General features: G+C 47.5%; 1 protein-coding gene across 2 annotated transcripts; it reads left to right on the top strand.

The window, feature by feature from the left end:
* Window positions 1–3,944: 3,944 nt before the first annotated feature.
* On the top strand, window positions 3,945–26,608 carry IL17RD (interleukin 17 receptor D). Of its 2 annotated transcripts, XM_015571220.1 has the most exons (12): window positions 3,945–3,999; window positions 8,181–8,306; window positions 12,401–12,519; window positions 13,022–13,142; window positions 16,536–16,580; window positions 16,669–16,820; window positions 17,836–17,901; window positions 18,848–18,902; window positions 19,372–19,482; window positions 19,687–19,871; window positions 22,557–23,535; window positions 24,248–26,608. In XM_015571220.1, exons 4-12 carry the CDS (start codon window positions 13,025–13,027, stop codon window positions 24,358–24,360), a joined length of 1,824 nt encoding a protein of 607 aa, XP_015426706.1. In that variant the 5' UTR covers window positions 3,945–3,999; window positions 8,181–8,306; window positions 12,401–12,519; window positions 13,022–13,024; the 3' UTR covers window positions 24,361–26,608. The 2 variants fall into 2 exon arrangements, with proteins under 2 accessions (XP_015426706.1, XP_015426703.1); XM_015571217.1 differs by lacking the exons at window positions 3,945–3,999; window positions 8,181–8,306 and having other exon boundaries at window positions 12,449–12,519; window positions 19,708–19,871.
* The last annotated feature ends 6 nt before the right edge of the window (window positions 26,609–26,614 follow it).

The raw sequence follows: 26,614 nt of genomic DNA, 5'->3' as shown, positions 1-26,614 counted from the left end.
GCGGGGCGAACCCGCTGCCTGCCTTTTCCCGCACACCTGCAGCCGCCGGCCTTCCTTGGCTTATTGGCCCTTCCTCCTCCATCTTCGGAGCCAGCCACATAGCATCTTTAGGTCAGTGTCTGTCTGACTCTGCCTCCTGCTCCCATGATCACCTCTCCTTCTGACTCGGACCTTCCTGCCTCCCTTTTATGAGGACCCTTGTGATTACCTGGGCCCGCCTGGATAATCCAGAATAAGCTCCTCAACCCGGGATCCTTAAAATTAGTAACGTCGTTCTTTTCGCTGCGTAAAGTAACACTTACAGGTTCAATGTGGGATTACACCAGTGATGGCGAACCTATGACACGTGTGTCAGAGGTGACACGCGAACTCATTTTTTTGGTTGATTTTTCTTTGTTAAATGGCATTTAAATATATAAAATAAATATCAAAAATATAAGTCTCTGTTTTACTATGGTTGCAAATATAAAAAAAATTTCTATATGTGACATGGCACCAGAGTTAAGTTAGGGTTTTTCAAAATGCTGACACGCCGAGCTCAAAGGTTCGCCATCACTGGGTTACACTGTGGGCATGTTTAGGGGGTGCTGTTATTCTGTATCCCTCAAAGTGTGAAGAAAGCAGCCGGGCTCTCTGAGCTGGCTAGGCACACCGTTTCTCAGGCTTCCGAGGGCTCTGGAGCAGTGCAAGCGAGTTTTGGGTGTGAGCTGAGGGCAGCCCGGTGGACCATCGTCCGATGCATATCCTGAGAAGCCAGGCCCTCTGAGACTTGCGGGAGGGAACGGTCTTCACAGCACACGCAAGAGCTGGTACCTGCGGTGGTGTCCTTCCTTCCAAGCTCCACGACCCGGCTTGGGTGGCCACAGGGCCTCTTGGCATCTGATTTCCTGTGGAATTAGAACGACCATTTTATATCTACATCAGCAGTGAAATTACTGTGCTCACATGAAGTGAGAGCATAACGGCTGACTGATGATCAGGAACACAGTGTGATAGCGGCTGGGCTGAGGTGGGAAGCCCACGGGGGAGCGGGGTTGGGGCGCAGGAAGGGCATTCTGGGAATAGGGAAGAGCCCAAGAACGGGCTGAGCTGCAGTGCTGTGCGCACAGGGGTTTGGAAGAAGATAGAGAGGAGCAACACGTCAGGGATGGCTTAGGAGGCAGGGAGCCTGTGGTGGGCCGAGAGCAAAGGGAGGAGGGCAGATTTGCACATGCGGAGAGCACCCTGGTGGCCAAAGTCCCTTGAGGTCAGGCAGGACCCAAGTCTAGTTCAGGGCCAAGTGCTCAGCCCATCAGGGTCAAGGTGGAAGGCTCAGTGGGTAGTGAATGGATGCCACATGCAGCCAGTTCACGTGGAACAGCTCCACACATAGTCACAGAGAACTTATTTGGAGGGATTTAGGTTCTCGAATGAAGGATACAGCACATCTCACTTGGGCTCCTTCCCACAATGCATTGCTCATTGCCAGTGCCTGATAATGATCTGTTAAAACCATGTTGCAATAGAAATACGGGGGGACAAGAAAAGAATGAAAAGCTGACCGAGTCCTACAAGTAAGGTGATTGGTCACCAGAGTCCTGTGCACCATGAAGCAGGCTGTTAAACAGATGTGCTCCCCTTTTGAAAAGTGCTTTCTCTGCATGGCTTCACAAGGTCCTCCTTACACCCCCTCCCAGGGGAGGTCATGCAAACTGTCCTTTTTAAAAAAAATGTTTTTATTGGTTTTTAAAGAGAGAGGAAGGGAGAGGGATAGAGAGATGGAAACATCGATGAGAGATTAACATCATCTATCAGCTGCCTCCTGCATGTGCCCCGCCTGGGAATTGAACCATGATTTCTTGGTTTCTGGATTATCACTCAAGCACTGAGCCACACTGGCCGTGCCATGCAAACTCCTCTTTGTAAAAAACAGTTGAGGAAACTGGGCCCACTGGAGTGAAGTGGTTTGCTTTTGGTATCAGCTGGAGAATGAAGGACTAAGGAATGTACTGTGGGCCCCAAATTGCATTTTTGTTTCCCTCCCATGATGCTGCCTTTTTCTCTCCTTTCTAGCTCAGTTCTCCTTCCCTCTTCTAAGCTCCTGGTATGGGTCCTATTCTTGGTTCATCCTTACGGAGGTGCTGCCTGTGGTATTTCATACACTGTGTGCTTCTTTATGGCTTTTCACCCACTACATGTATCTTACATGCCATCGACACTGAGAGCTCTTGGAGGGCTGGGTGGTGAGATTTGCCTGTTTGCCCTGCATGTGATCCACGTTAGTCACTCTTCTTGGGAAGAATGAGCTACTTGGCTCCTGAGGGCAGGGACAGTGGCGGCTTTGCTCACCACTGGCCCTAGCATAGTGTCCAGCTCTTAACAGAGGGTGTGTGAAGCATGTCCGGGATGTAAGGGAGGAGAAGGCCGTGGTTTGCGTTCTTGGGCATTACTGAGGGGCTGTGGCAGGCTTTGTCTCCTGACCTCCTGCCTGGTTCTGTCTCCTGATCTCTGGTCTTGGCCGTCTGGGAGTTGGGTGTCCTCCAGTTGCACAGACTGGCCTCATCTCTAAGCAGCGATGGCAGAGTTTAGGCTTTTAATAAGGTAGCCGCACTTTCCAAAGTGTTCTAGGTGAGAAATTCTGGGATCTTGTGTTTGTGGGGGAAGGGAGGATGGGAAAGGAAAGCTGGAGAAGGAGAATGACAGGGAGAAGGGGAGCCCCAGGAGGTCGTGGGCTGGTACGTCATGTTGATTTAGATTTTCTGTGACTGCTCACTCCTCATTTTAATTAGAACTGTGTGTGTGTGTGTGTGTGTGTGTGTGTGTGTGTCCGTCTGTCCCTTTCTGCACAGCTGTGCTTTCCCAGGGTCCACGTTTATCTGAGCTCAGGGATATAGTTTCAGCGGGCGTGCCTGGCTTCGGGGTAAGCGGTGTGAGCATGCCTGTAGCATATGCCTGTGCTGGGGCTGTGGTCGGAGACCCTGGGCTCCACCAGAAGTGTTCTGCAGTTTGTGTCTTGGTGTAACAATTGCCCATTAAATACCGGGCTGCCAGCATATGGTCTTCCCCACAGCCCTCTCATGGAGTGGAAACTTCAGCTGTGTGGTGAAAATATTTTCCCATCACTTAGCATCTCAGCATTAACATGTTTGGGAGAATTCTGTAGTTAATGCCTGAGTGGCACATTTGCAGATCATTACAGAAACGGTTAGGCCAGAGTCGGCAGAGCTGTAGCTCCTCTTTCCCGTGGTGGATAAGTGGTGGGTTAGGGAGAGGCGGGGCGACGGGAGGATTCCGGGGCTCCCTCTGCGGATGCTGTAATTAAAGTGGGAAGTCTGGTGGAGTTGTTATCCCTGCTGCTAAGAATGCAGATGGCCAACAGCCACATCACCAAGAGTTAGAGCTAGACCTTTTAAAGTCTTTTTTCTTTTTGTTTTATAACCCACCCTATATATTCCAAGCAAAGGTATGGATGCAGAAAAGAATTTTCTCATTAAAAGTAACAGCTTGTTCCCACACTCATTCCTGGTCTTGGAATGAGAAACCTGTTTCCTTAGACTTGAGGAATTGCCTATCTGACGTGGCTTAATAGAACTTTTGGACGAGTGTCTGGTAGGTGACTCTCTAACCAATCAGTGCTTTATAACCACTGGGAGGGCTCCAGCTGGCAACTCATGTCTCTCCCAGTTTTACTATTAATGAATTATTATTTAAGCCTCAAACAGAGAACAGCCTGCTCCTATTGTCTTAGGGGAAGTGAGTACTCATGGTCCCCACGGCCCACAGTTCAGATTCTCCTGGGCTGGAGGGAGTTGGGCAGCCAGAGGGGCCCGGTGCTGAGAAAGGGTGAGGACGGGCATAACCCCGGGTCTCTGTGGTCATGTGTGTGTTTTGACTCCATGGGGATCGGTGCCGGAAAAGCAAATTGGCTTCCCTCCTCATCATGTTTTCTTGTTTTCCCGCAGGGAGTGGGGCCGGCCAGCAGAAACAGTGGGCTGCACAACATCACCTTCAGATATGACAGTAAGTAACTGGCTTGACCTCTGAAGAATGGAGCCCTGTGAGTGATCTGAGGCTTACACGGTTGCACTTAATCAAGGACCCTGCAGGGCCTGGGGTTAAGGAATCTTTTGAACCTGCTCAGGTTTGTCAGCAGAGCGAAAGCAGCTCGGTCTCAACTAAGCCACTCAGGACTTCGGGACGGCTCAAGCGTCCTCCATGGTGTTTGGAGAAGCTGTGTATGGAGGCCTCCCCCGATTGCCTGAGGATGTGGCCGTGTCCTTAAGAACAAAGGCAGCTGTCTGTAGGGTCCCACAGGGGACATGTGAGCAGGGCTGCCCGGTGCAGGATGCTGGGAGTGGTAGGGGCTGTGGCACAGATGGCGCTGTCCCCTCAGAGGGCACTGGCTCCTCCTGCCAGCCGCTGTGGCCTTGAGGAATTCCCCCTGAGGATAGCCAGAAGTGATTTCCAAGAAGAGTGGGAGATTTGCATGTTTTTATGAACATTTTTTAATACTGGCATTTATTTAAAAGTTTTCAGAAACACAGAGTGGGCCAAGTGCGTCAGTTCCAGATTGGCGCACGGGCCTTCGGTTGGCTGCCGCCTCTGACTTAGGCCTGGGTTCCAACCCTGGTTCCCCACTGAGCAAATCAGGTGATTGGACTTCTCCAAGCATCAGTTTTCTCATGATCAAACAAAGATTAATTAAAAAAATTTCTTCCTTAGTGTGATTTTGTGGGTTTTTTTTTGGGCATATGAGTGTAGTAGTTTAATGCATGTAAAGTACAAAAGTAAGCAAACCAACCTAAGGTGTTCCTCAGCATCATCTGAGGCTTAAACAAAGCAACCGCTCGCTGGTAGCTGGCCTGCACTCGGTAATTGACATCTGTTAATATTAGAAGTTATTTCAACTGGAGTTGGAACACAAGCAACTTTTTAGCCCCTTCTCTCAAGGCTACGTGACTTTTTCTGGCCAAAGTGTTTCCTGAGGGCAAGGTGGGGGTGCTTTTTCTGACTAAGCAGATATAGCCTCCTCTTGGGCCTTCATGCCCACGAAGATAATTATATACAACTGTGAGCATTTTAGCCCTCTGAGCCATAATTTACAGGTAAAAACGACAAGAAGGAGCTTGACTAGTATTCAGTGACCCCTGCCCTTTGATTCATCTCCGGGGGGAGGGTTATGAGAGTCCATGTAATAAGTGAGGAGTGAAGGTCACACGGGGCCTCTGGAATGATCACAACTAGAGCAGGGCTTCCCAGGGGGTGTATACAGTCTAACAATTTTGAGATACAAGTATGTATGTCGAACGCATGCCACAGTTGCTGACCTGGGTCTTTAAGTTAACCAGTGAGGACTTCCAGGTGAAACAGTCATTTCACGTTCACAGTGTACGCATGTTCTTGGTACACGTTGTGATTCTAATGAAGGATTTGCAAGTCCGTGATACTTAATTCAGCTAAGTAAAGACATGTGTAAGGGATCTTTCTTTGAGTTAGAAAGTTAATTTCTAGTCAGTGTTCTTGGTCCTGGCAGATCTTGTATTACATTCAAAAGTTCAGAATTTTCCGGTCAGCTGCAAACAAGTATTTGCATCTCTTATTTAATAGGGGGATTTGTGAAAGAGGATCTGTACCTGTGAAACTTAAAAGTATCTTGTTTTCTTCATGGGACTAGATATTGGGCCCATGTGCCAGTGCATATCTCTTATTTTCTTTCTGATTTTGCAGCATTTAATTAGAATTTAATTCACAACTGGAATTGACTCCTGAGACATCTAAAGTTCAGTTGCATTTTGGCAACATGTCATTTGGGCATAATTTTTTTTGTAACAAAAATCCAAAACATTAGTGTTGCTAATAATTGGATCCAGGCTGTGTAAAGTACATTTATTGTTTTCCATTGAGAAATATATTTCTCTCGTCCATAAGAAAGTTCCTGTTATTGCTTAGTTGACTGGTTGCTAGTCTGTTTGAAATAGCTAAAAACCAATTACCAAGTTTTCACCAAAAGTATTAAACTACAAAATCTTATTTTTCTATTCTTTTGCCATTTGATGTTATAAAGAAAGAAAATACCTTGCCACTAAATCATAACCAAATGTCACCCGTCTCCTTGCCTCCTTTCACGTTGCATTTCTAGTTTTCTTCTTCAAGCTCTGAGGGGGGAAATGCTTGAGTAGGTTGTAATACATTTTTCTTAATTCTTAGACTTTTTATTTGCATAATTGTATTTACAGAGAGCAGGAGAGTGCTAATTTTGGCATTAGGGTTGGACAAAGAAAACAACCATGATCTTCTCTTGTTCACCCATCTGTTGAAGTCAAAGGCTTCTCTTTCATTATTGACCTCAATAAGTGAAAATGTTTGAACTTTGCAGGTGTGAGGGGATCTTGCCGTGTCTTACACTGGAAAGCTGGGCATAGCCAGGATCTTTGCAGGCTGAATACTTCTGATTTAGAACTCATTCGAGTAATAAGCTCTGTGTTGAGGATGGAATGGCAGGAGTCCTGCATGAGCATCCAAGGCTGCTTTCTGCCCTGGCCCTGGGCTGGGCAGCAGTGAATCCTGTGCCACCCAGCGGACCTCTCTAGATGCAGTTTCCTCATTTGTGTGATGAGGATATTGCACCAGATGTTTAACTTTTTTCCCTATTGTAAAATTCTCTCCCGCACCCAGAGAACACATGTTGAATGCTTTGAGAGTGAATGTTCATCAGAAGTTGAATTCAGTTTTATCGATGATTAGCATCTTCTCAGAAGAAGTAATATTGAAATGTGGGAGGGCTGTTTTTGAAGCAGATGGGAGAACACTTGATGTGGTCAGGCAAGAAAGCAAGACACAAAGCAGTGTGGAGAGTGGAGCTGTAACACGGAGCTCTGTGTTTTGGTGAGCGTGTTGTACTTTAATAAGAAAAATTTAAAAGGAGGAAGACCACATGCCGGTTCAGAGCTTAGGAGGTTGCCCATTAGAGGTTGGCAGTTACTTCTGTGTGGTGGGAGGTTCTGGGTGATGTTCATGTCTTTCTGATATTGTCTCTTAATCTTTAAATATCCAGTGAACATTTTTAGTCCCGAATATGGCAATTGTGCGGTCTGGTTTTGGGGGGTGGCGAGACGGTGAGTACAGCAGACTCTGTGAGCTTCTTAGAAGCTTCGCGGCAAAGGAAAACAGTCTGACCTCAGAGGGGTGGCGTTGATGGGATTGACCTGCTGCAGCAGATCCCAAAGATGGTTTTCAAGCTTAACCATCGAGAAGGGAACGGAAACAAAGCAGCATAAGAATATGACTTGGTGACGCCAGGGATGGCTGGTGGCTCTCCCCGAATGAGTGGCCAGAAGGGCCTGCGGCCGTTCTCAGAAGTCCCAGCCCGCCGTCTAGCTGGAAGCTGCTGGCAGCTTTCAGGATCTTGCAGACTCTGAAGGTGTATTTAGCAAAACCAGGTGGCACAGCTGCTCCCGCGGTCATGGCTGCATTCACAGGTGGCATGAACAAGGGCCTCAGACAAAATCCAAGGGTCGGGATTTTTGTTTTTCAGCAGCATGGACTCTGGGTCTGGTGGGTGCTGTGGTGCCTTTGATGACACCTGGTGTGTGGGAACACAAGTTTCACCTTTGCCGATGCTAGTGAACATGGGGAGGTGCTTTGCCTATCACTAAGTCAGTCAGTATCTTTTGCAGCTTCTGATTGGTTAAGTCTTCACTCTCCCATGGATTCACATCCTCATTTTATTTCCTTTTCCCTCAGATACCTTGTCCTCGAGGTTTCTTCTGAAAACAAGCAAACCCAATTATTCAGTCACTGTTTTGTTTCAAATAACTCTTTAATGCTGAAACCTGATTGAATGAATGTAAATAATTATTGATTTGGGTAAAATTTCAAAATAGTAAAAAAATTGATGACATGCACACACACACACACACACACACACACACACACACACACGCTAGCCCACAAAGGATACTTCTAACCATTGTCCTGGGATTTAATTCAAGGGGTGGGGTGGGTGTGGGGATGGTGCTATAAATAAATCTCACTGCAGCACCTTATACTTTTCCAGTCAACCTTTGATCTTTCATTTGGGCTTCTGAGGCACACAGAATGGATTTGGCCACCTGCAGACATGCTTTGTGTAATTTGAGAAGATGAACTTGGAAATAAAAACTTTTAAACGTGACTGTTCTTATTCTCCCAACTCTCTCTAGACTGTACCACGTACTTGAGCCCAGTGGGGAAGCACGTGATTGCCGATGCCCAGAACATCACCATCAGCCAGTACGCCTGCCACGACCAGGTGGCCGTCACCATTCTTTGGTCCCCAGGGGCCCTTGGTAAGTGGTCAGAATGGAGTCCACCGAGGTGGCCTGGGTGGGTAGTGCCCAGTGCAAGGGGCCCAGACCTCATGGCCTCCGGGGGCCAGGCAGGTCTTGACATGAGAGTAGCTCTGGTTGTCTTGGGCACGGACACACCTCCTACTTTTATGCTGGGCATGTTCACGGCTCGATGCTGTGCCCTGTGGCTCCTCTTTTGTTCCCTTGGCTGTGAATGAGAGAGATGTGGGTTTGAAACGTGCTAGTGTGTGAGTGGTAAATGGCACAGGCCTTGCTTGGCCTCTGTGTCTCAGCCGCAGTGGGAGGATGGGTGGCTCATCCAAGGACGTGAAGGCTTTGGCATCCGGCGTTAATGGTCTCTAGCCTCGCAGATGTGTGCAGGCCCAGCTTTGGCACATTTTGTGAGTTTTCAGGAAAATCCCAGTTTTCATGAGAAACCATGAAACCAACAATTTTTAAATGTTGGCAATGAATTGAATTTTTATTTAAACCGTGTGGGCCAGAGAAACCAAACTGAAGGAAAGGAAGAGGAAAAGCAAACCCACATTATCTGACCAGACTCAGGTTGGGCCCACGCTGCTTGTCCTCGGTCATGAATTGATGGTACACAGGAGAGGACGGCGTAGTTGAATGTGGGGCTTGGAAGGGTCCATTTCTTGAAGTTGGCCTGGGTCCGAACCCAGAATCACAAGAAGCCTTCAGCCCTCACTGAGCCCCGGCGTCCCCATCTGTGAAGGGCAGATGACTGCCCCTTGGTTTGTTGTAAGAATTTGAGACACACATACAGTCCATTTTTTAGAGAGAGTTCTTAAAAAATTGTGGCTGTTGTTATCATCATCAGAACCTGGTCCTTTGGCATTGCTACCCAATCTTAGTATTAAAAAAAAAAAATCTGGCCAAGGGAAAAGTAAAATAAAGTCTGAATTTTAAAATCTGAATGGGATAAATCTCGGAAGAACCAGATTGCAGAAGAGGTGAGTGCAGGGAGAGGGAGGATGACTCAGACTGGTGGGCCTGACTCACTTATCCATGTCAGTACTGCTGGGTCTGAACCCACTGGGTTTCCAAAAATAACATTATCTTAACATTTAAAGATACAAACATTCTCTGTGGATTAAAGGGAAGTGGTCGCTCCGTGTAAGGCTAAATGGCTAAGGGGTTGGCCTGATGAGTTGCAGGCTCCCTCTTTAGGATGAAAGGAAGAGATGCGAGTTGGTGGTAGGAAACCAGAATGTGGCACAGTGTGGCAGAAGGTTGTAGTTGACCTGCATGATGATTTGGCTGGGGGGCAGGGGTGCGGGGCCTGGACAAGTCCTATCTCTTTCTGTGAGGTTTTGTCAAGGAAGCTCTCTGGGAGCCAGAAAAACATATGGGTTAAGAGTATTCTGGGTTTGAGTCCTATCTCTGCCATTTAATTTCCTGTGTGACCCTGGGCGAGTCATTTAGTGTCTCTACACCTCAGTTTTCTTCATCAATAAAATGGGAATAATACCTTTTATCTATGGTTGTTAGGAGGATTTAATGACTTAAGTAATGGGAAGGGGTAAATAAGTTCCTGTAAGGCAGCGGTTCTCAACCTGTGGGTTGCGACCCCCTTGGCAGTCGAACGACCCTTTCACAGGGGTCGCCTAAGACCATCCTGCATATCAGATATTTACATTACGATTCATAACAGTAGCAACATTACAGTGATGAAGTAGCAATGGCAATAATTTTATGGTTGGGTCACAACATGAGGAACTGTATTTAAAGGGCCAGAAGGTTGAGAACCACTGCTGTAAGGGAAGCTGTCCTATAAAATTGCCAAACATTATATAACTACAATTCTATATAATAAAAGGGTAACATGCAAATTGACCAAATGGCAGAACAACCAGTTGCCATGATGCGCATTGACCACCAGGGGGCAGATGCTCAACGCAGGAGCTGCCCCCTGGTGGTCACTGTGCTCCTACAGGGGGAGTGCCGCTCAGCCAGAAGCCCTGAGCCAGGCCCATGGCTGCCTGCACCCACGGCAGTGCTAAGGATTTCTGACTGTGGGGAGCAGCCTAAGCCATCAGTTGGACATCCCCCAAGGGGTCCCAGACTGTGAGAGAGCGCAGGCCGGGCTGAGGGGAACCCCCGCTTTCCCCCCGTGCATGAATCTCACGTGTACTAGACCTCTAGTATAATATAAATGCTAATAGAATTGTGATAAAGGTGTTACTGTGATTTAAGATTTACATTTGCTGTCTCCTCTCAGACTTGGCAGGTCTTTTAAAAATAAGGACTAGAGCCCTGACCAGTGTGGCCTAGTTGGTTAGGGCATCAACCTGTGCACCAAAGGGTTGTGGGTTCAATTCCCAGTCGAGGCACATACCTAGGTTGCAGGTTCGATCCCTGGCTGGCAGCCAATTGATGTTTCTTTCTCACATTGATGTTTCTTGCTCTTTCTCTCTCTACCTCTTCCCCTCTCTCTAAAATCAATTAAATAATAATAATAAGGACTAGAACCACCCACTCCCACCCTGTACACTTATGTAATTAGTTACATTAATTTTTATATAATTGTGACATGTATGCTCTTTAATCATATTCATTACCTGGGTTTTGTTAAAGTAGTAGTTCTAGGGGGCATTACATGAATTAAATCTTAATATAAATTATAAGAATTCGTTAAAAACAATTTTGGGGAGGCATGGCTGTCATGGACCTGGAGGTCAAGGTTTGGTTCCTGGTTAGGGCATATGCCTGGCTTGCAGGCTCGATCCCCAGTTGGGGGTGGGATGAGCAAGGAGGCAGCCAATCAGTGATTCTCTCTCATCATTGATGTTTCTATCTCTTTTCCTCCTTCCTCTTTGAAATCACTAAAAATTTTTAAAAAATTCTGGGGAGGAGGAATCGCAAAAGTCGAGTTCCGTGAGATCTACTGAATAGTTGCCGGATCTTGTCAGTACATTTGAACCTTGGGCTGTCTGTCAGCTGGGTGTCACGCCCGCAGGAAGCTTTGTACTTGAAATACAACAGTTTCTACCTGCACACACTATTTTCAGACTCCCTAAAACAGGAAGCTCTACCTGTCGCTCCTTTGCCTGGCCCACCATAAAATATGTGCTTTTAATCAAAAGGTTACAGGATTGGAGAACCTATTTGAAAGAGAAAAAGATTTCCCTGGCCTTTGCCATCCATCATTTTCCCACCTGGTTAATTGCATCCTGTGTAATTACTTTGGCCTTGGGTGGGGAAGGGTTGGAAACGTCTCCTTGTCTAGTGTGCAGAAGGAATGCGAAATCGATATCGTGCCAATTGAGGCCGGCTGGGGGGACCTCCAGCTGCAGTCGGACTCCTCCAGTCTCCATGGGATACAGAGCCCGGTGCTGGCTCTTGTGGACATCAGAGCTTAATCCTTTTGAAAGCATCTAGTCCGACGTGTAGCGGGGGAAGCTCAGGTGGCGGGAGGCTGGGCCGGCGCCTTTCAGCGGCGCTGTGGGCGTCTGGGGCCTCTGTGCTGCACACACTGGGCAGCTCTTGGGTGTCTGCCTTTCAGGCAAGATTAGAGCAAGAAGCGCTTTGTAAATCCCCCTGGCATTCTCGCCCTTTATTTAATCTCAAGCCTAGGAACCCCTTGGGTGCAGACACACACTTTTGTTGGGAATTTTGTATGTTGCTCATTGAAACAGGCCAGCAAATACAGGACTACAGTTTAAAGTGGAAACATAGTTTGGGGAGAGTCCCTAGTCAGCCTGGTGATTTATCAGTTGAATCCACCCTGGCTAATGACCTAGGAATTATGTATTTCACTGCAGACGTTTTATGACCAATTGTGACTTGAGTCTAAGTATTTGAACCCTATGGTCACAGAGGCAGTGGGCAGCTGTGACCTGGCTGGCTGGATTGGAGGTTAGTGAATAGTACGGCGTGGCAGGGGAAATCACCCGGTCTGTGCCGGACGGATGCAGACTGTGTTTTTCCTTTCTGTGAACTCAGATGTGCCGGCCAGAGTAAGAGTTCCTTTCACTGCTGTGTAGGCGGACAGGACAGTAATCTTGGAGGAAGGAAAGTGTGTTCAAAAGCAAGTAGGTCCACCTTTAATAGAAACATTCTGCTTTGCTTAGGCATCGAATTCCTGAAAGGATTTCGGGTAATCCTGGAGGAGCTGAAGTCGGAGGGCAGGCAGTGCCAGCAACTGATTCTCAAGGACCCGAAGCAGCTCAACAGTAGCTTCAAAAGAACTGTGAGTCGCACGCGGGAATGTGCTCCTGAAGACCATTGTTCCGGGGGTCTGAATGGGCTATTCAGAGTCTGTGAGACCGGAGAAGGAGGGGCTGTGGGGGCCACCCCACCTGCCCAGGTGGGCGACAGTGGCGGGCCACACTGCCAGCCGCTGCACACTCCCCGAGCAGCCTCCAGCACCTCTGCTGGTAAACACGTCTCTCAGGTTACGCGCTGGACAGCTGTCCCAGAGGTGGCTTTGTGCTCCCCACCGTCTTCGAAGTTCAGAGTTAAAAGCTCTGGCTTCCTTGCCAAACAACAGATGGCATTGTTGATCCTCATTTTTGGTGAGGGATCCAAACCTAAACTGGATCCAGAAAATACAGCCCTGACTTCCTCCTTCCCTGGGACCCGTCCCCAGCTTTGGTGTGTCCGGTGACTGAATGGGAGGACCGAGCTCTCGCGGGCAGGTGGAGGGTGGGTCATCTCTCCATGACGTCACGTGTGTTTTTGTTCCCTTTCAGGGAATGGAATCTCAACCTTTCCTGAATATGAAGTTTGAGACGGATTACTTTGTAAAGATTGTCCCTTTTCCTTCCATAAAAAATGAAAGCAATTATCACCCTTTCTTTTTCAGAACCCGAGGTGAGTTTGGTCTTCCTGCTTGGTTCCCATGGTGACACTTTAGCTTTTAATTTTCAACAGATACGTGTTTAAGAACCCAGCAAATACTGGTCTAAAACCAGCATGGTGCAGAGAAACGCATCCAGAAAAGCAACTTTTAGAATTAAAGTTTGGCCCAGGATGCTGCTGGTATTAAAACCATTTGATTAAAAAATTAGGAATAAGCCCAACTGGTGTGGCTCAGTGGTTGAGCCTTGACCTATGAACCAGGAGGTCAGGGTTCAATTCCTGGTCAGGGAACATGCCCGGGTTGTGGGCTCCATCCTCAGTGCGGGGCTGCAGGAGGCAGCTGATCAATGATTCTCTCCATCATTGATGTTTCTATTTCTATCTCTTTTTCCCTTTCCCTTACTCTCTGAAATCAATAAAAAAAACAGGAATAAGAAGTATAAGTTGGTTTTGGGGTAAAGGATGAAATGATTTCATCTTTTGTTATCAGGAGGGTGGCCTCGGTGAGTGATTGCCTGTCATTTTCAGGGTTAGATTAAGAAAATTAAGCAATGTTCCTGAGATCACCTCTTCCTGGAAATTTATTTATTCTTTTTTTTAAAAAATATATTTTATTGATTTTTTACAGGGAGGAAGGGAGAGGTATAGAGAGTTAGAAACATCGATCAGCTGCCTCCTGCACATCTCCTCCTGGGGATGTGCCCGCAACCAAGGTACATGCTCTTGACCGGAATCGAACCTGGGACCCTTGAGCCCGCAGGCCAACGCTCTATCAACTGAGCCAAACCGGTTAGGGCTTATTTATTCTTTCTACTTATTTATTTAGCATCTGTGTGCTAGGCCCTGTTCTAAATGCTTTCCAAATATTAGCCCAGCTTACCCTGTGATGACCTTGCAAAGAATTTAATCTCACCATCTCAGTAATGAGATGTGGCTCACTCACAGAGAGGTCAAAGGGCTTTCTGGAGCTGGAACCCCAGAAGTCTGACTTTCAGACCCACGCTCTCCAGCCCTAACCATGCTGGTTCTCTTTGCTTCCTGGCCTCCTCTTCCATCTGCTCTGCACACGGTGTCTCTTTATCTCCCTGAACCACTGCTTTGGTGACAGGCCCCCTGAGGGTTGCAGCAATTCTCTCTTGCCTTCCTGTCAGCTGTTCTGTCTGGCATTCCAGGGTCAGATGATCCGACATGCCCTCCTGTGTGACCTGGTTGCCGTCTTCCTCCTCCGTGGTGCTTTTACTCTCAACTCCAGTCTTCGTCAGTGTTCCCTTTGCAGAACTCTTACTCTGGCTGTTTTCTTCTAGTCTTTCATTTTCTTCTAGTCTATGCAGCAAAGTTATCTATATCTGTATCTGTATCTATATCTATATCTATATCTATATCTATATTCCCCCCCCCTCTCTCTCTGCCTAAGCGACTGTTACCACTGAACTACCAGAACTACCGAACCACCAGTCGACCAGTTGCTATGATGCGCACTGACCTCCAGCTCAACACAGGAGCTGCCTTCTGGTGGTCAGTTAGCTCCTACAGCCAACCTCCCTTGGCTTCTCACCACGGCTGGCCAGCTTCTCACGGTCCCTTCCCCATGCTGGCCGCCCCCACTCCCTCAGTAGGCCAGTCAGCCAACCTCCAGCCTGCGGCCCCTCCCCCCCACCAGCCAACCTCCCACGGTGCCTACCTCTGCCGGCTGATCCCCCCAATAGGCCCCAATTGGGGGGCCGGCCAGCCAACCTCCTGGGGACCTACCTCTGCCAGCCAGCCCCCAATAGGCCTTGAATGCCAGCCAGGCCAAGGGACCCCACCCGTGCACGAATTTGTGCACTGGGCTTCTATTTTATAATAATTGGCCTCATTTTCTTTTTTAAAAACTTTTTTTTATTGATTTCACAGAGGAAGGGAGAGTGAGAGAGAGAGAGAGAAACATCAAAGATGAGAGAGAATCATTGATGGGGATCAAGCCATAACCCAGGCATGTGCCCTGACTGGGAATCAAACCACAACCGATTCATAGGTCAATACTCAACCACTGAGCCACTCCCGCCAGGCTCATTTTCTTAATTAAATAAGATTCCATTGGGAAAAGACCATTAGCATCTAACAATATCTCTTGATATCTCATGCATAACAACCAGAGGGAGGATCCAAAGCATGTGTTCATGAAAACTTGCCTAAATCAAACCTAGCATAACTTTTCAAAATATATTTTTATTGATTTCAGAGAGAGGAAGAGAGAGGGAGAAAGAGATTGAAACATTAATGATGAGAGAATCATTGATTGGCTGCCTCCTGTATGCCCCACACTGGGGATCGAGCTCACACCCGGGCATGTGCCCTGACCGGGAATCGAACCATGACCTCCTGGTTTATAGGTTGACACTCAACCACTGAGCCACGCTGTCCAGGCAAGTAAAATTTTTATTGATTTCAGAGAGGAAGGGAGAGGGATAGAGAGATAGAAACATTGATGAGAGAGAAACACTGACTAGCTGCCTTCTCACTCCTCCTCCCTAATCCCCCCACTGGGAATCGAGCCCACAACCTGGGCATGTGCCCTAATCAGGAATCGAACCGGTGACCTGGTGCATGGCTCAGTCAACCACTGAGCCACACCAGCTGGGCAAACTTGGCATAATTTAAGATTAATTGTTCCCATTGGAATCAGTGTGTCTATTTGGATCTGAGGTGGAGGCAGGAGATGTGTCTCTCTCTATTTCAGTACAGTGACCTTGAGACTGCCTTTGGTTTTCTTGGAATTGTATCGCCCTTTTCCAGAGGGTTCTCCCTGGGTTAGCAGCATGGCATATTGAACTAGCTATTTGGCCTCTCTCACTGTGTTTTTATTGCATTGAAATCGTTTCAAAGTATTGGCTTTGATGCCTGGTTTTCAGCATGGATGCTACTAGTCCTTAGTAAATGCCTGATGCCACTTTTAGACTCAGTCAAAAGGATTTTAAATTAGAATGCTAGTGAAGGTTAAGATAGCCTGAGACAGTGAACAGGCTCACTTCGATCTCCTGTGCCCAAACACCTCCACAGAGGGCCAGGGCCAGCATCATTTCTGTTTACAGCGAAAGCAGGCTCCGTGTGGCAGTAGCATGAACACTCCTGCTGCCCTTGGCTGCTGGCCTTGAAACTACGTAACGCTTGGCAAGCTTTTAAAATCGGGGTGACTTTGTACTGTTTTCATTTGTTTGGCATAAAGTGAACTGCATTAATATTTTTATGTTGTACACTTTAAGTTTTTGTAAAATACAGCTGAACTGCACTGAAAATCAGTGTTGAATCGATGTATTTAAGACTCTTCCCAGCAGCACCCAGTGCCACCTATTTATATTTATCGAATTGTTGGGCAAGAAAAATGTCAAACTGTCCTATAACCAAAAATATTATCTCTGTTAACAGCCTGTGACCTGTTGTTACAGCCGGACAACCTGGCCTGCAAACCCTGTAAGTATAGCTGTTCTTGTCAACGTGTTGCCACCCCGGTGGTGTCGGGTGGCCTTGGGGTGCTCACTTGGGTCCTTTCTCCTCCCAGTCTGGAAGCCTCGGACCCTGAATATCACCCAGCACGGTTCGGATATGCAGGTGACCTTCAACCACGCGCCACACACCTTTGGCTTCCGTTTCTTCTCTCTTCATTACAAACTCAAGCACGAGGGACCCTTCAAGCGAAAGACCTGTAAACAGGTGGGCCGCTAGTTGTACATAAAGGAACACTCCGTGTTTTAAAGGTGACCCCCGAGCCCCTGGAATTTGGATGGTTCAGCATGAGCACTGGATGTTGCTGACTCTCAGCAGTTGGTAGATAGATATTCCAGGATATTATCACTGGGTATGTCGCAGACCATTTTGCCGTCATCTCTCACTCCCCAATTACCTGCACCCCAGCTATCCCGGTGGTGATGGAGCCTGGTAAGGATTTTACCAAGGAACCAAAGTAATGAAGCATTTCTAGTTTGTTCTGTATTTAAAATATTAATCAGGTGCTCACTGTGTGGCAATCACCAAGCTTTATGCTCATGGAAACCTTACCACCCTCTGAAAGAGGCTGCTGTCATCCCCACCGTACAGATGGGGAACCTGAGGCCACACAGCTCTAAGTGGAAAAAGGACATGTAGGAGCCATGTCACTAGCATTTCAGTGGCTACTGATTTTTTACACATAGGCCAAGGTTAAGTAGAAACTCAGGAACCAAGTTCTTACACTGGAGGCGGTCAGAGGGAGTGGGAAACGTGTCATGGAAGTTCACAGGACTGCAGGGTCGCCCCTGAGAGCCCCGAGAGGTCGTTAGTGGCAGTGGAAGACCCCACGTCTTCCTGTGACTATCACCTCCTTTGACCTTCTGCTCAAGTTAAGATTATGGCAAATAAAATAAACACAAACACGGGCAGGTAATTTCTCTTCCCACCATTTTATTAAGTAAAATTCTAATTGTATAGTTTCTTTGTTTTCAAATAAAATATTCCTGCTCAGGGCACCACCAGCTAAGTGTACAATATGACAGGGGTCCCAGGCTCTCCTAGGCCTTTTATCAAAGTGAAGTTCAGATAATGTGGCAGATAACACAGTTGCTTTCTGATCTGATTGATGGCTCCTGAAAAAAATAAACAGTTTATATGAGATCTTCAGTTCTTGGGGAAGAGAGAGGTCCTGATGACCTTCATCTAAGAAGCAACTTTTAAAAGTATTGTTTCTTTACAGGAGCAAAACACAGAGACAACCAGCTGCCTCCTTCAAAATGTATCTCCGGGTGATTATATAATTGAGGTACGTATAACTCAGGAAAGCCCTATTAATTCTACAGAATGAGTCCAGTTCATTTAAACCCCAACTGCTTACAACACTAAATTTCAAGCCATTGAAGGTGTGCGGTTAGATTTTTACATGGTCCTTAACATGCTTTTTAAAAAGTTTACATGAAATTGATCTTTGATTTTTTTCATTAAATATTTCAAAATAAATATTTTTATGTGACCATATAGTCCACATAACCATGATTTAAAACTTCTATATTCCTTCTTCCTTACAAAAGTATATTTTTAAAACTTTAGCTTTTAAAGTGTCTTGTTTTAGTAATAAAACAGCAAAGCAAAAGCTAAGCCTGTTACATCTGCCTATACTTTTCTAGGTTTCTGCTGATGTTCTGTATAAATTTACATGAGTTCTAAGTTCCGCTTAAAAGAGCATGTAAATGATAGAATTTTTTTCTTTTCTTTTTGTAATTTCTTTTCCAGTATCAGACATACTACAAAAACAGGAGAAAAGAAAAATAGAGAGAAATTAAAAATTGTCCATAGCCTTTCTATTCAGAGACAACCAACATGTCTTAACATTTTGTTAGAAACACTTAGTTCTGCATTACTCCGTAGCAATATGTGGTTTTGAGCAGACACACCCTCTTAAAGCATTCAGTAAGATCAGTGGTTAGATGCCATTTCAGTTGAAAACTGTTAGAACGTGGAATCACTAGCTGGTTTCATCAATGAACAAACAACCTTTTGATTCATGAGGGAGTCATGACTCTTGACTTGGTAGAGCAGAGATGTGTCTGACCATTAGTGTCTACCTCGGCTGGTGAAGGATCATAGGCGGCAGCCCTTCCCTCACCCCGTTCTCCTTCCTCTCGCCCCGCACTGCCCACAGATGACAAAAGCATGAAATCTGTTGAGATGCTATCACTTAAAATAATAATATAGCATCCTCTGTTTTGCAGCTGGTGGATGACACTAATACAACAAGGAAAGTGGTGCATTATGCTTTAAAGCCAGGTAAGGCTGTTTTGTTGGAAACGTTGGCTCTGGACTATAGTACACCAAGGTATCTGAACCTAATGGTTTACAAAAACAAAACAACAAAAACTTGAGCACCTCTCTCTTAAGGGCTGTTCCATCTCATCTGACTTCCCTCCACTCTAATGTGGATGCCTGGGAGATCAAAGGCAGTGCGGTGTGTGTCTTCTGGAACTAAATAAATAGTCAATTGTCCTCCTAAGAAAAGCGGTGGTGGGAGGTTTCCTTAGGCAAAATTCTCACTCAAAGGTATTTATAGTTAGCAGACTAACTGTTTAATTGTTTCTTCAAAATGAATCCTTTTTAAAATTACCAAACCAATACTAGGGAAGGTGGTCAAGGGATCCTGGAACCTGTTATGTGGCTTATACTGCAAAAGAAAACACAATTTCTCTTTGAAGCTGTTATGCTGTTTGAGTTTAAAAGCCTTCCCTTTGGAATTCCCCAGTGCATTCCCCGTGGGCTGGGCCCATCAGGGCTGTTGCCATTACTGTGCCGCTGGTCGTCATATCGGCATTCGCAACGCTCTTCACTGTGATGTGCCGCAAGAAGCAACAAGGTACGTGGGTGGTGGTCCCCACCCGGGGGCCGGGCCTGAGTGCTTGGTCCCTCCAGGTGGGCATCTGGGAGGCCATATAGCTCCTTGTACTCTGTGTGGAAGTGTTGCCTCTTGTTTCTTGAAGATAACGTTAGGCCCCCAGTCTTAGGGAACAGGACAAAGCGTTGCTCATGGCTATCAATCTTATCTTCTTTTCCAATTTAGAAAATATATATTCACATTTAGATGAAGAGAGTTCTGAGTCCTCCACCTACACCACGGCACTCCCAAGAGAGAGGCTGCGGCCTCGGCCGAAGGTCTTCCTCTGCTATTCTAGTAAAGATGGCCAGAATCACATGAACGTTGTCCAGTGTTTCGCCTACTTCCTCCAGGACTTCTGTGGCTGCGAGGTAAGGAATCTCGAGTCTCTTACCTTTGCGGGGGGGCACATGCTCTGCACCCTCTCCTGGCCACCTTGTCCCTGCCTCCCGGCCTCCTTAGGGGGTAGCTGCCCTCCAGCAGTGCCTGGCTTCCAAATTGGGGTCAGCCTCCCACTCTTCGTGTCTTCTATTCATCACCAGCACTAAAAGTTTTCTAATGCTCAGTTCTGTCCCCGACACACTCCTGCTCAGAAGCTGAGTGGCACCCACCTGGCAGGAAGTCGTATGGGGACAAATGGCTGCCCTGGGAGCATGTGGTCGGGGTGCGGAGAGGTGGTCACTTGACAGAGCAGTGGAAGGTCAAAGAGATCAGGGCAAGAAAAGTAGCAGGTTTGACAGTTTGTGGGGGAGCTTTGCTAAAAAGGAAAAATAATAATGCATTAAGGGCTCAAATGGTCTGCTCTGGTTTGATACCTGTTCTTCTGAGTTAAGCTATTCATATTTAGCTATTCTATAATGATATAGTGTTAATCTTAGAGCGAAGTTTGAAGCTCTCATGGACATATTTCTTGCCAATGCAAGAATTGTACAGTAATTGTGTAGTTGGGTTATTTGTGCCTGCTGGCGGGTTTCTCAGAATCTCTCCATGTGGTGAGGCTGCCTCCTAGTGTCAAAAAACGTATTTACAAGGCTGGCCTGGTTTCCCAAGGCAGGCAAGTGGAGGTTGGCAGATTAGCTCATGTGCTGAAAAGCAACAGCAAACTAGCTGGTGCCACACAGTCTTCAGATACAGACAAACCCCAATTTTGTGTAATACTGTAGAATATTTGGAAACTAGAAAAATATGACAAAAAATGGCCTGTAATCTCAACTTGGAGAAATGAGGAGTGATGATTAATATTTGGTGTATTTTCTCAGTCTTTTTCTGCATAGATGAAGTCATATACACAGTTTTGTATTTTGAATAGGGCGCAATTATTTTGTCTCATTTAAATAATTTTTACACAATTAGCAGGTTTATGTAAACTGCAATTTTAAAGAGCCACGTGGTCCATATTATTTCAAATTGTTAAACATCTCAGTACTTTAATATTGCCTCATTTCTAATGATTTTTCAAAGACAGATGCCTGGAAATGGAATTGCTGGATCCAACATAGGAACATTTTTAAAAATGCTTGGTATATAATCCCTTAGACTTTAGAATTTATAACGTTGGAAGAATTGGGGCATGTGTAAGACAATTCAGGATTATTTTCAGCAAGTGGATAGGTAGATGTTGAGGGTTTCTTCCCTTTGGTAACACCGTAAAGCAGAAGGCAAAGTCATTTCAGATCCCCTTCCCCCTCAACAGACTGTGGCTTTGTGTTTGGGCATAACACTGGGAATTAGTTTCTGAGCTATAGAAAGGAAGAGAGCCCTAGCTAGTTTGGCTCAGTGGATCGAGCATTGACCTGCGGACTGAACGGTCCTGGGTTCAGTTCCAATCAAGGGCATGTACCTCGGTTGTAGGCTCAATCGCTGGCCCTGGTTGGGGCATGTGGGGGAGGCAGCCAATCGATGTTTCTCTCTTACATTGATGTTTTTCTCTGTCTCTCCCTGTTCCTTTCATCCTCTAAAAAATCAGTGGAAAAATATCCTTGGGTGAGAAATTAAAAAAAAAAAAAAAGGAAGAGAAAGCTACACTTGCCAAGAGATGATTTCAGTAGAATCAGATGAAAATGGTCTGAGAAGGTGAAGACCTCTGAGGGGGCCTGTTTTTCTTCTCCCATCTCAATCTCCCTACCAGACCCCCTTTGGGATTAAAGGCCTTGTATGGATGTGACCATGTAGACCACTGTGCAGCCATGGTGGGAAGTGCCGGTCACTCATGAGTTAGCCAGAATGGCCATGTTACTGCAGTTCACCCTCCTCTCCAGCCACTGGACAACTGGTAAATAGCTTTGAGATGGCTGGGGAGGTCCTCTTTGTCAGTCATACTCTGTGGACATGAGTCATCCAATGTTGTGGGTGACTATGGCATCCAGACCTGAGCCCCGTTTCTCAACTCCCTTTGGGGGTCCCTCACCCACGTCCCTCCATCACCTTCCAGCTTTCTTTCTGGGACCTGCCCCCATGTAGGCAGCCTCACTCATCACGTAGACCAACCCCAGGGCCTACGTTTTCAATGCTCTGCACCACACTTGATCAGCCCCTTGAGGGCCTCACAGGTGATGTGTGACTTAGGCAGGTTGCTAGAAGCTCTGTGCTTCTCTTTTCACGTGTAGGACAGGAGTGGTAATGACCCCACATTATGCTAAACCGAGGGCATGATGCAGACGGTCTGCTGTGTGACCGTCCCCCACGGACTGTTAGCTGTTCCTCAGGGCCCGGTAATCATTATTAGAGCTGCTAATAATGATTAAGGGAGAGATGATGTGCCCTTTTTTTTCCTTTTTTAGATATATTTTTACTGATTTCAGAGAGAAAGGGAGAGGGAGATATAGAAACATCAATGATGAGAGAGAATTATTGATTGCCTCCTGCACACCCTCCACTGGGGATCAAGTCCGCAACTCCGGCATGTGCCCTTGATTGGAATCAAACCTGGGACCCTTCATTTCGCAGGCCGGCGCTCTATCCACTGAGCTAAACCAGCTCGGGCGAGGTGCCCTTTTGTAACAATCCTTGCGCCACACTCCAGGCTGTGGGAGTGAGAGCGGGTCCTGTTTTTCCAGGTGGCTCTGGACCTGTGGGAAGACTTCACCCTTTGCCGAGAAGGGCAGAGAGAATGGGTCATCCAGAAGATCCACGAGTCCCAGTTCATCATCGTGGTCTGTTCCAAAGGCATGAAGTACTTCGTGGACAAGAACTACAAGCACAGAGGCGGCGGCCGTGGCTCGGGGAAAGGGGAGCTTTTCCTGGTGGCCGTGGCCGCCATCGCCGAAAAGCTCCGCCAGGCCAAGCAGAGCTCTTCGGCGGCGCTCAGCAAGTTCATCGCCGTCTACTTCGACTATTCCTGCGAGGGAGACGTTCCTGGCGTCCTGGACCTGAGCACCAAGTACAAGCTCATGGACCACCTGCCCCAGCTCTGCTCCCACCTGCACTCGCGAGACCACGGCCTCCCACGAGCTCATAACCTCCCGCGAGACCACGGACTCCCGCGAGACCACGGCCTCCCGCGAGACCACGGATTCCCGCGAGACCATGGCCTCCCGGAGCTCGGACACGTCAGCAGGAGGAACTACTTCCGGAGCAAGGCGGGCCGGTCCCTGTACGTGGCCATCTGCAACATGCACCAGTTCATCGACGAGGAGCCCGACTGGTTTGAGAAGCAGTTGGTGCCCTCGCAGCCTCCCCCGCTCCGCTGTCAGGAGCCGGTCCTGGAGAAGTTCGACTCGGGCCTGGTGCTGAATGACGTCATGTGCAAACTGGGGCCCGAAAGTGACCTCAAGGCTGAGGTACCGGCCCCCGGGTCACCAGAGGGGCAGCAGCTGGGCCCCGACGAGGCTGGGGAGGCCGTGGGCGCCCCGGTCCTGCAGCCCCTGCTGCGCGCCGGGAAGGACGTGGGCGCCTCGGGCATGCCGCGGGACTCGGGCATCTACGACTCCTCCGTACCCTCCTCCGAGCTGTCTCTGCCCCTCATGGAAGGGCTCTCGGCGGACCAAACGGAAACGTCCTCGCTGACCGAGAGCGTGTCGTCCTCCTCGGGCCTGGGTAAGGCGGGGACCCCAAGTGCCAGTGGGTCTGATCCCGTGCGGGCCCAGCGTTTGCTAATTCCGAAACCCGTGAAAGTGTGTTCCTAGTTTGGGTGCAGACCTGTTCGGCAGTGAAACCTGATGGGAGGTAACACAACTGCGTTGATAGTTTCAGTTGATCCCAGGTAATGTTCACAGGTGGGAGCTGATGCTAAGTTACGATGACCTGCCCAGCTCCATGTCATGTAATAGACAGCATGTGCACTATGCCCCCTTCCTAAACTCCAGAAACATCTGAATCCCACAATGCAGTGGTTCCCCAGCAGTGTTAGAGGAGTGTCCGTGGGCCTGGATCTTCGTGGGGACTTGCGCTGTTCACTATCCCCATGTCTTTGAAGCCGCATCTGTTAAACCTGGGTTCAGGGGTGCAGTATTCGCCCCACAGCTCAGCACAGGCTGCAAGCAAAGCCCAGTGGGAGGCCCCATTGCCCCAGGGAGCCCCTGCAGGATGCCTGTCATCCTCACTGTGCCTGTGACTAGCTGGAGCCATGCATGCAAACCCTTGACTCTCAACAAGGGAACTGGGACTTCTTAGCAGCTTGAGCTGGTTGGCATGCCTGCCTCACTGGCCCAAAGCCTATAGTCCAAACCCCGGTCCTGCCATGTTCTGGTCTGAGTGCCCAGCCCAGTGAGGTGTAATAACCTGTGTCTCTGCCCTTTTCTTTCCTTAGGTGAGGAGGACCCTCCTGCCCTTCCGTCCAAACTCCTCGCCTCGGGGGTGTATAAAGCAGAACCTGGTTGCTGCAGCTACACTGGTGAACTCCACGCAGTCGCCCCTTTGTAACAAAGCGGAGGAGTCGAAGCATTGCCACTTTAGCTGCCGCCGCTCTCTGGTTCCCCAGCTCCTCTCTCTGGTTGTAGCCACTGGGAGCTGAGGATGGTTGGGGTGGAATTCGTGCCAGTACTTGTTCTGCTTGCCCTTCTCCTCTAACAGATACCTTGGCAAAGTCTCCAATTTTCTAAAACCACATGGAGCTCGGAAAGGCATGTCCATAAGATTTGACAACAGCTGGCCATGGTAGGTCAGACCTTGGGTTAGAGCCAGTCCTGGGAGGTAGAGAGGAAACATATAAAAAGAAACAGGAAAATACCTGCACTGATCGTTCAGAGTTAATTTATCTCTGCAGACTTCGCCTATTCATTGTTGGCTACTCTGATTTGAAATGCTTTGTAGAAAAAGCACTTTTAATACCTTCACAAACACAGAAATCAAGTGTCAGTCTCTCTGGAACCCATGTCATTAGAGATGATACTCCTGTCCACTTTAGGTGTGGAACTTGTGATGCCGTGGTTGTTTAAAAGGTCAAGAAGGTGACTGAATATATAATCACCTTTTATAAAATGAGTCTTCATGTATTTGTGGGTGGCATGGCCGGCTGAGGTGGGAGCTGTAGGGCCAGGATGACTGTCTTTTGTCTGAGACGGGCTGGTCAACATGCAAAGGCACCAGAGCTCAGCTCCCAGGACCACTTCTGGGTCCGAGTAGCATCATGCAAGGGCCTGATCTGCCTGCCAAGCTTGCCTGGGCTACATTTACTGCGCTGTATCTCAGATGGTGGTGCCTGGAATTTTATTTTTGAGAGACCGATGCACAACTGGACTCTAGTACTGGAAGTTGAGGTTCATGTGTCATTTGGCTTCTGTTCTAAAAAACTGTCCAGAATATTTGGGGTCAGAATCCACTGAAATACAGCAGTGTGTGGAGGTGGTGGCCAGTTAATCTGCTGAACTGGTTTTGACTAATGACAAACCTCTTTTTAAGAAGGTGAAAAGGAGGGGACTGTTCCAAAGATGAATGTGCTCTTCAAATATTGTCTAAAGAAGACATGGGACCTGAAACCATGAAGTTCTTGAATCTGAAAGTATTCTCCCCACAGCCCACCCTGTGACTCATGTTTCATTTTGTGTTTCTTTTGTACTCACCCAATGAAAGATTTATCTCTCGTGCTCCTTCCTACCGAAAACAGCTATTTGTAGCTTAGAAGGAAATAATTTTCTATAAAAAGAAAAAGAAAATGTTCTGTTTTTGTGAATGACTTCCCCATAGAATTTCTGTTTCCAAAGGGAAAATAGTTCCCTTCTCCTCCCTGTGCCCTGCGGAGTGTGAGCATCCTTTACCACCCTTTTCATAGATGCTGTTGGATTTGGCACCCTGTTTCCTTAGCGTTTTCACCAGGGACCATGTTTTTGACTCCAGCAAAAAAGGACTGATATTAAAGGGACGCTGAGAAACCTCCCGAGGAGGGGTGGGAGGGGGGATGGGGCAGGACTTCTCTTTCCCAGCACATGCTTGGCAGGTGGGGAAGGGAGAGTACATGCTCCTGGAAAGAAGAGGTTTGTGTATATTTTTGATGCAAATGCCACATTTCCTGCTCTGTAAAGGCAGCTGGCAGCTTCTTGGGAGAAGAACGTGATTGTCTGTTCTCTGGCATCGAGTTTCCTGCAGCTGCTCTGAGGGAGAGACAAGTGAGCAGTAGAACTGCCTCCCCCATAAAACCAGGCTTGTTGTTGGAGAAGAGACGTTCCATGTTTGTCACCGTGAAATAGAGGACGAGCACAGAGCTCCTGCCCACGTGTGACCATCTTGCCATCCCATCCGCGGCATGCCTGTGAAGGACTTGCCAGCATAAGAAAATTCACTTTGGAACAGTATGAGAGAGCTTTCTATTGAGACCAAATGGTGTATGCTCCGAAGGAACTATTAAGGGTCACTTTTGGGATAGATATTCAGCTTTGTTTGTGAAATGAGGCATCTGTGAGAAAGTGGCTCCAGTGACAGCATGGAGGATGGGGTCAGGGGAGCATCCCGAATGTGGGCATAGAGCTTGCTAAGTGAACTCACTTATGAAAATGGAAGGGAAAAAGGTGCTAGTCCAAATATCAGGTAATGTTTTAGTTTAGATTTAAGGTTTGGGCACTTATTGTGAAACACTAATATTTGTGATCAACAATATCAAACTGTTGTACACTGGGAATGTCCAACTCAGAAAAAGCTGAGAAGTCCAACTTCCTTGTTTTGCCTTATTAGTCACTATTCC

This window comes from Myotis davidii, unplaced genomic scaffold (genome assembly GCF_000327345.1).
Source record: "Myotis davidii unplaced genomic scaffold, ASM32734v1 scaffold111, whole genome shotgun sequence".
Classification (NCBI taxonomy): domain Eukaryota; kingdom Metazoa; phylum Chordata; class Mammalia; order Chiroptera; family Vespertilionidae; genus Myotis; species Myotis davidii.
The sequence above is the reverse complement of the archived record's forward strand: the minus strand, read 5'-3'. Positions and strand labels throughout refer to the sequence as shown.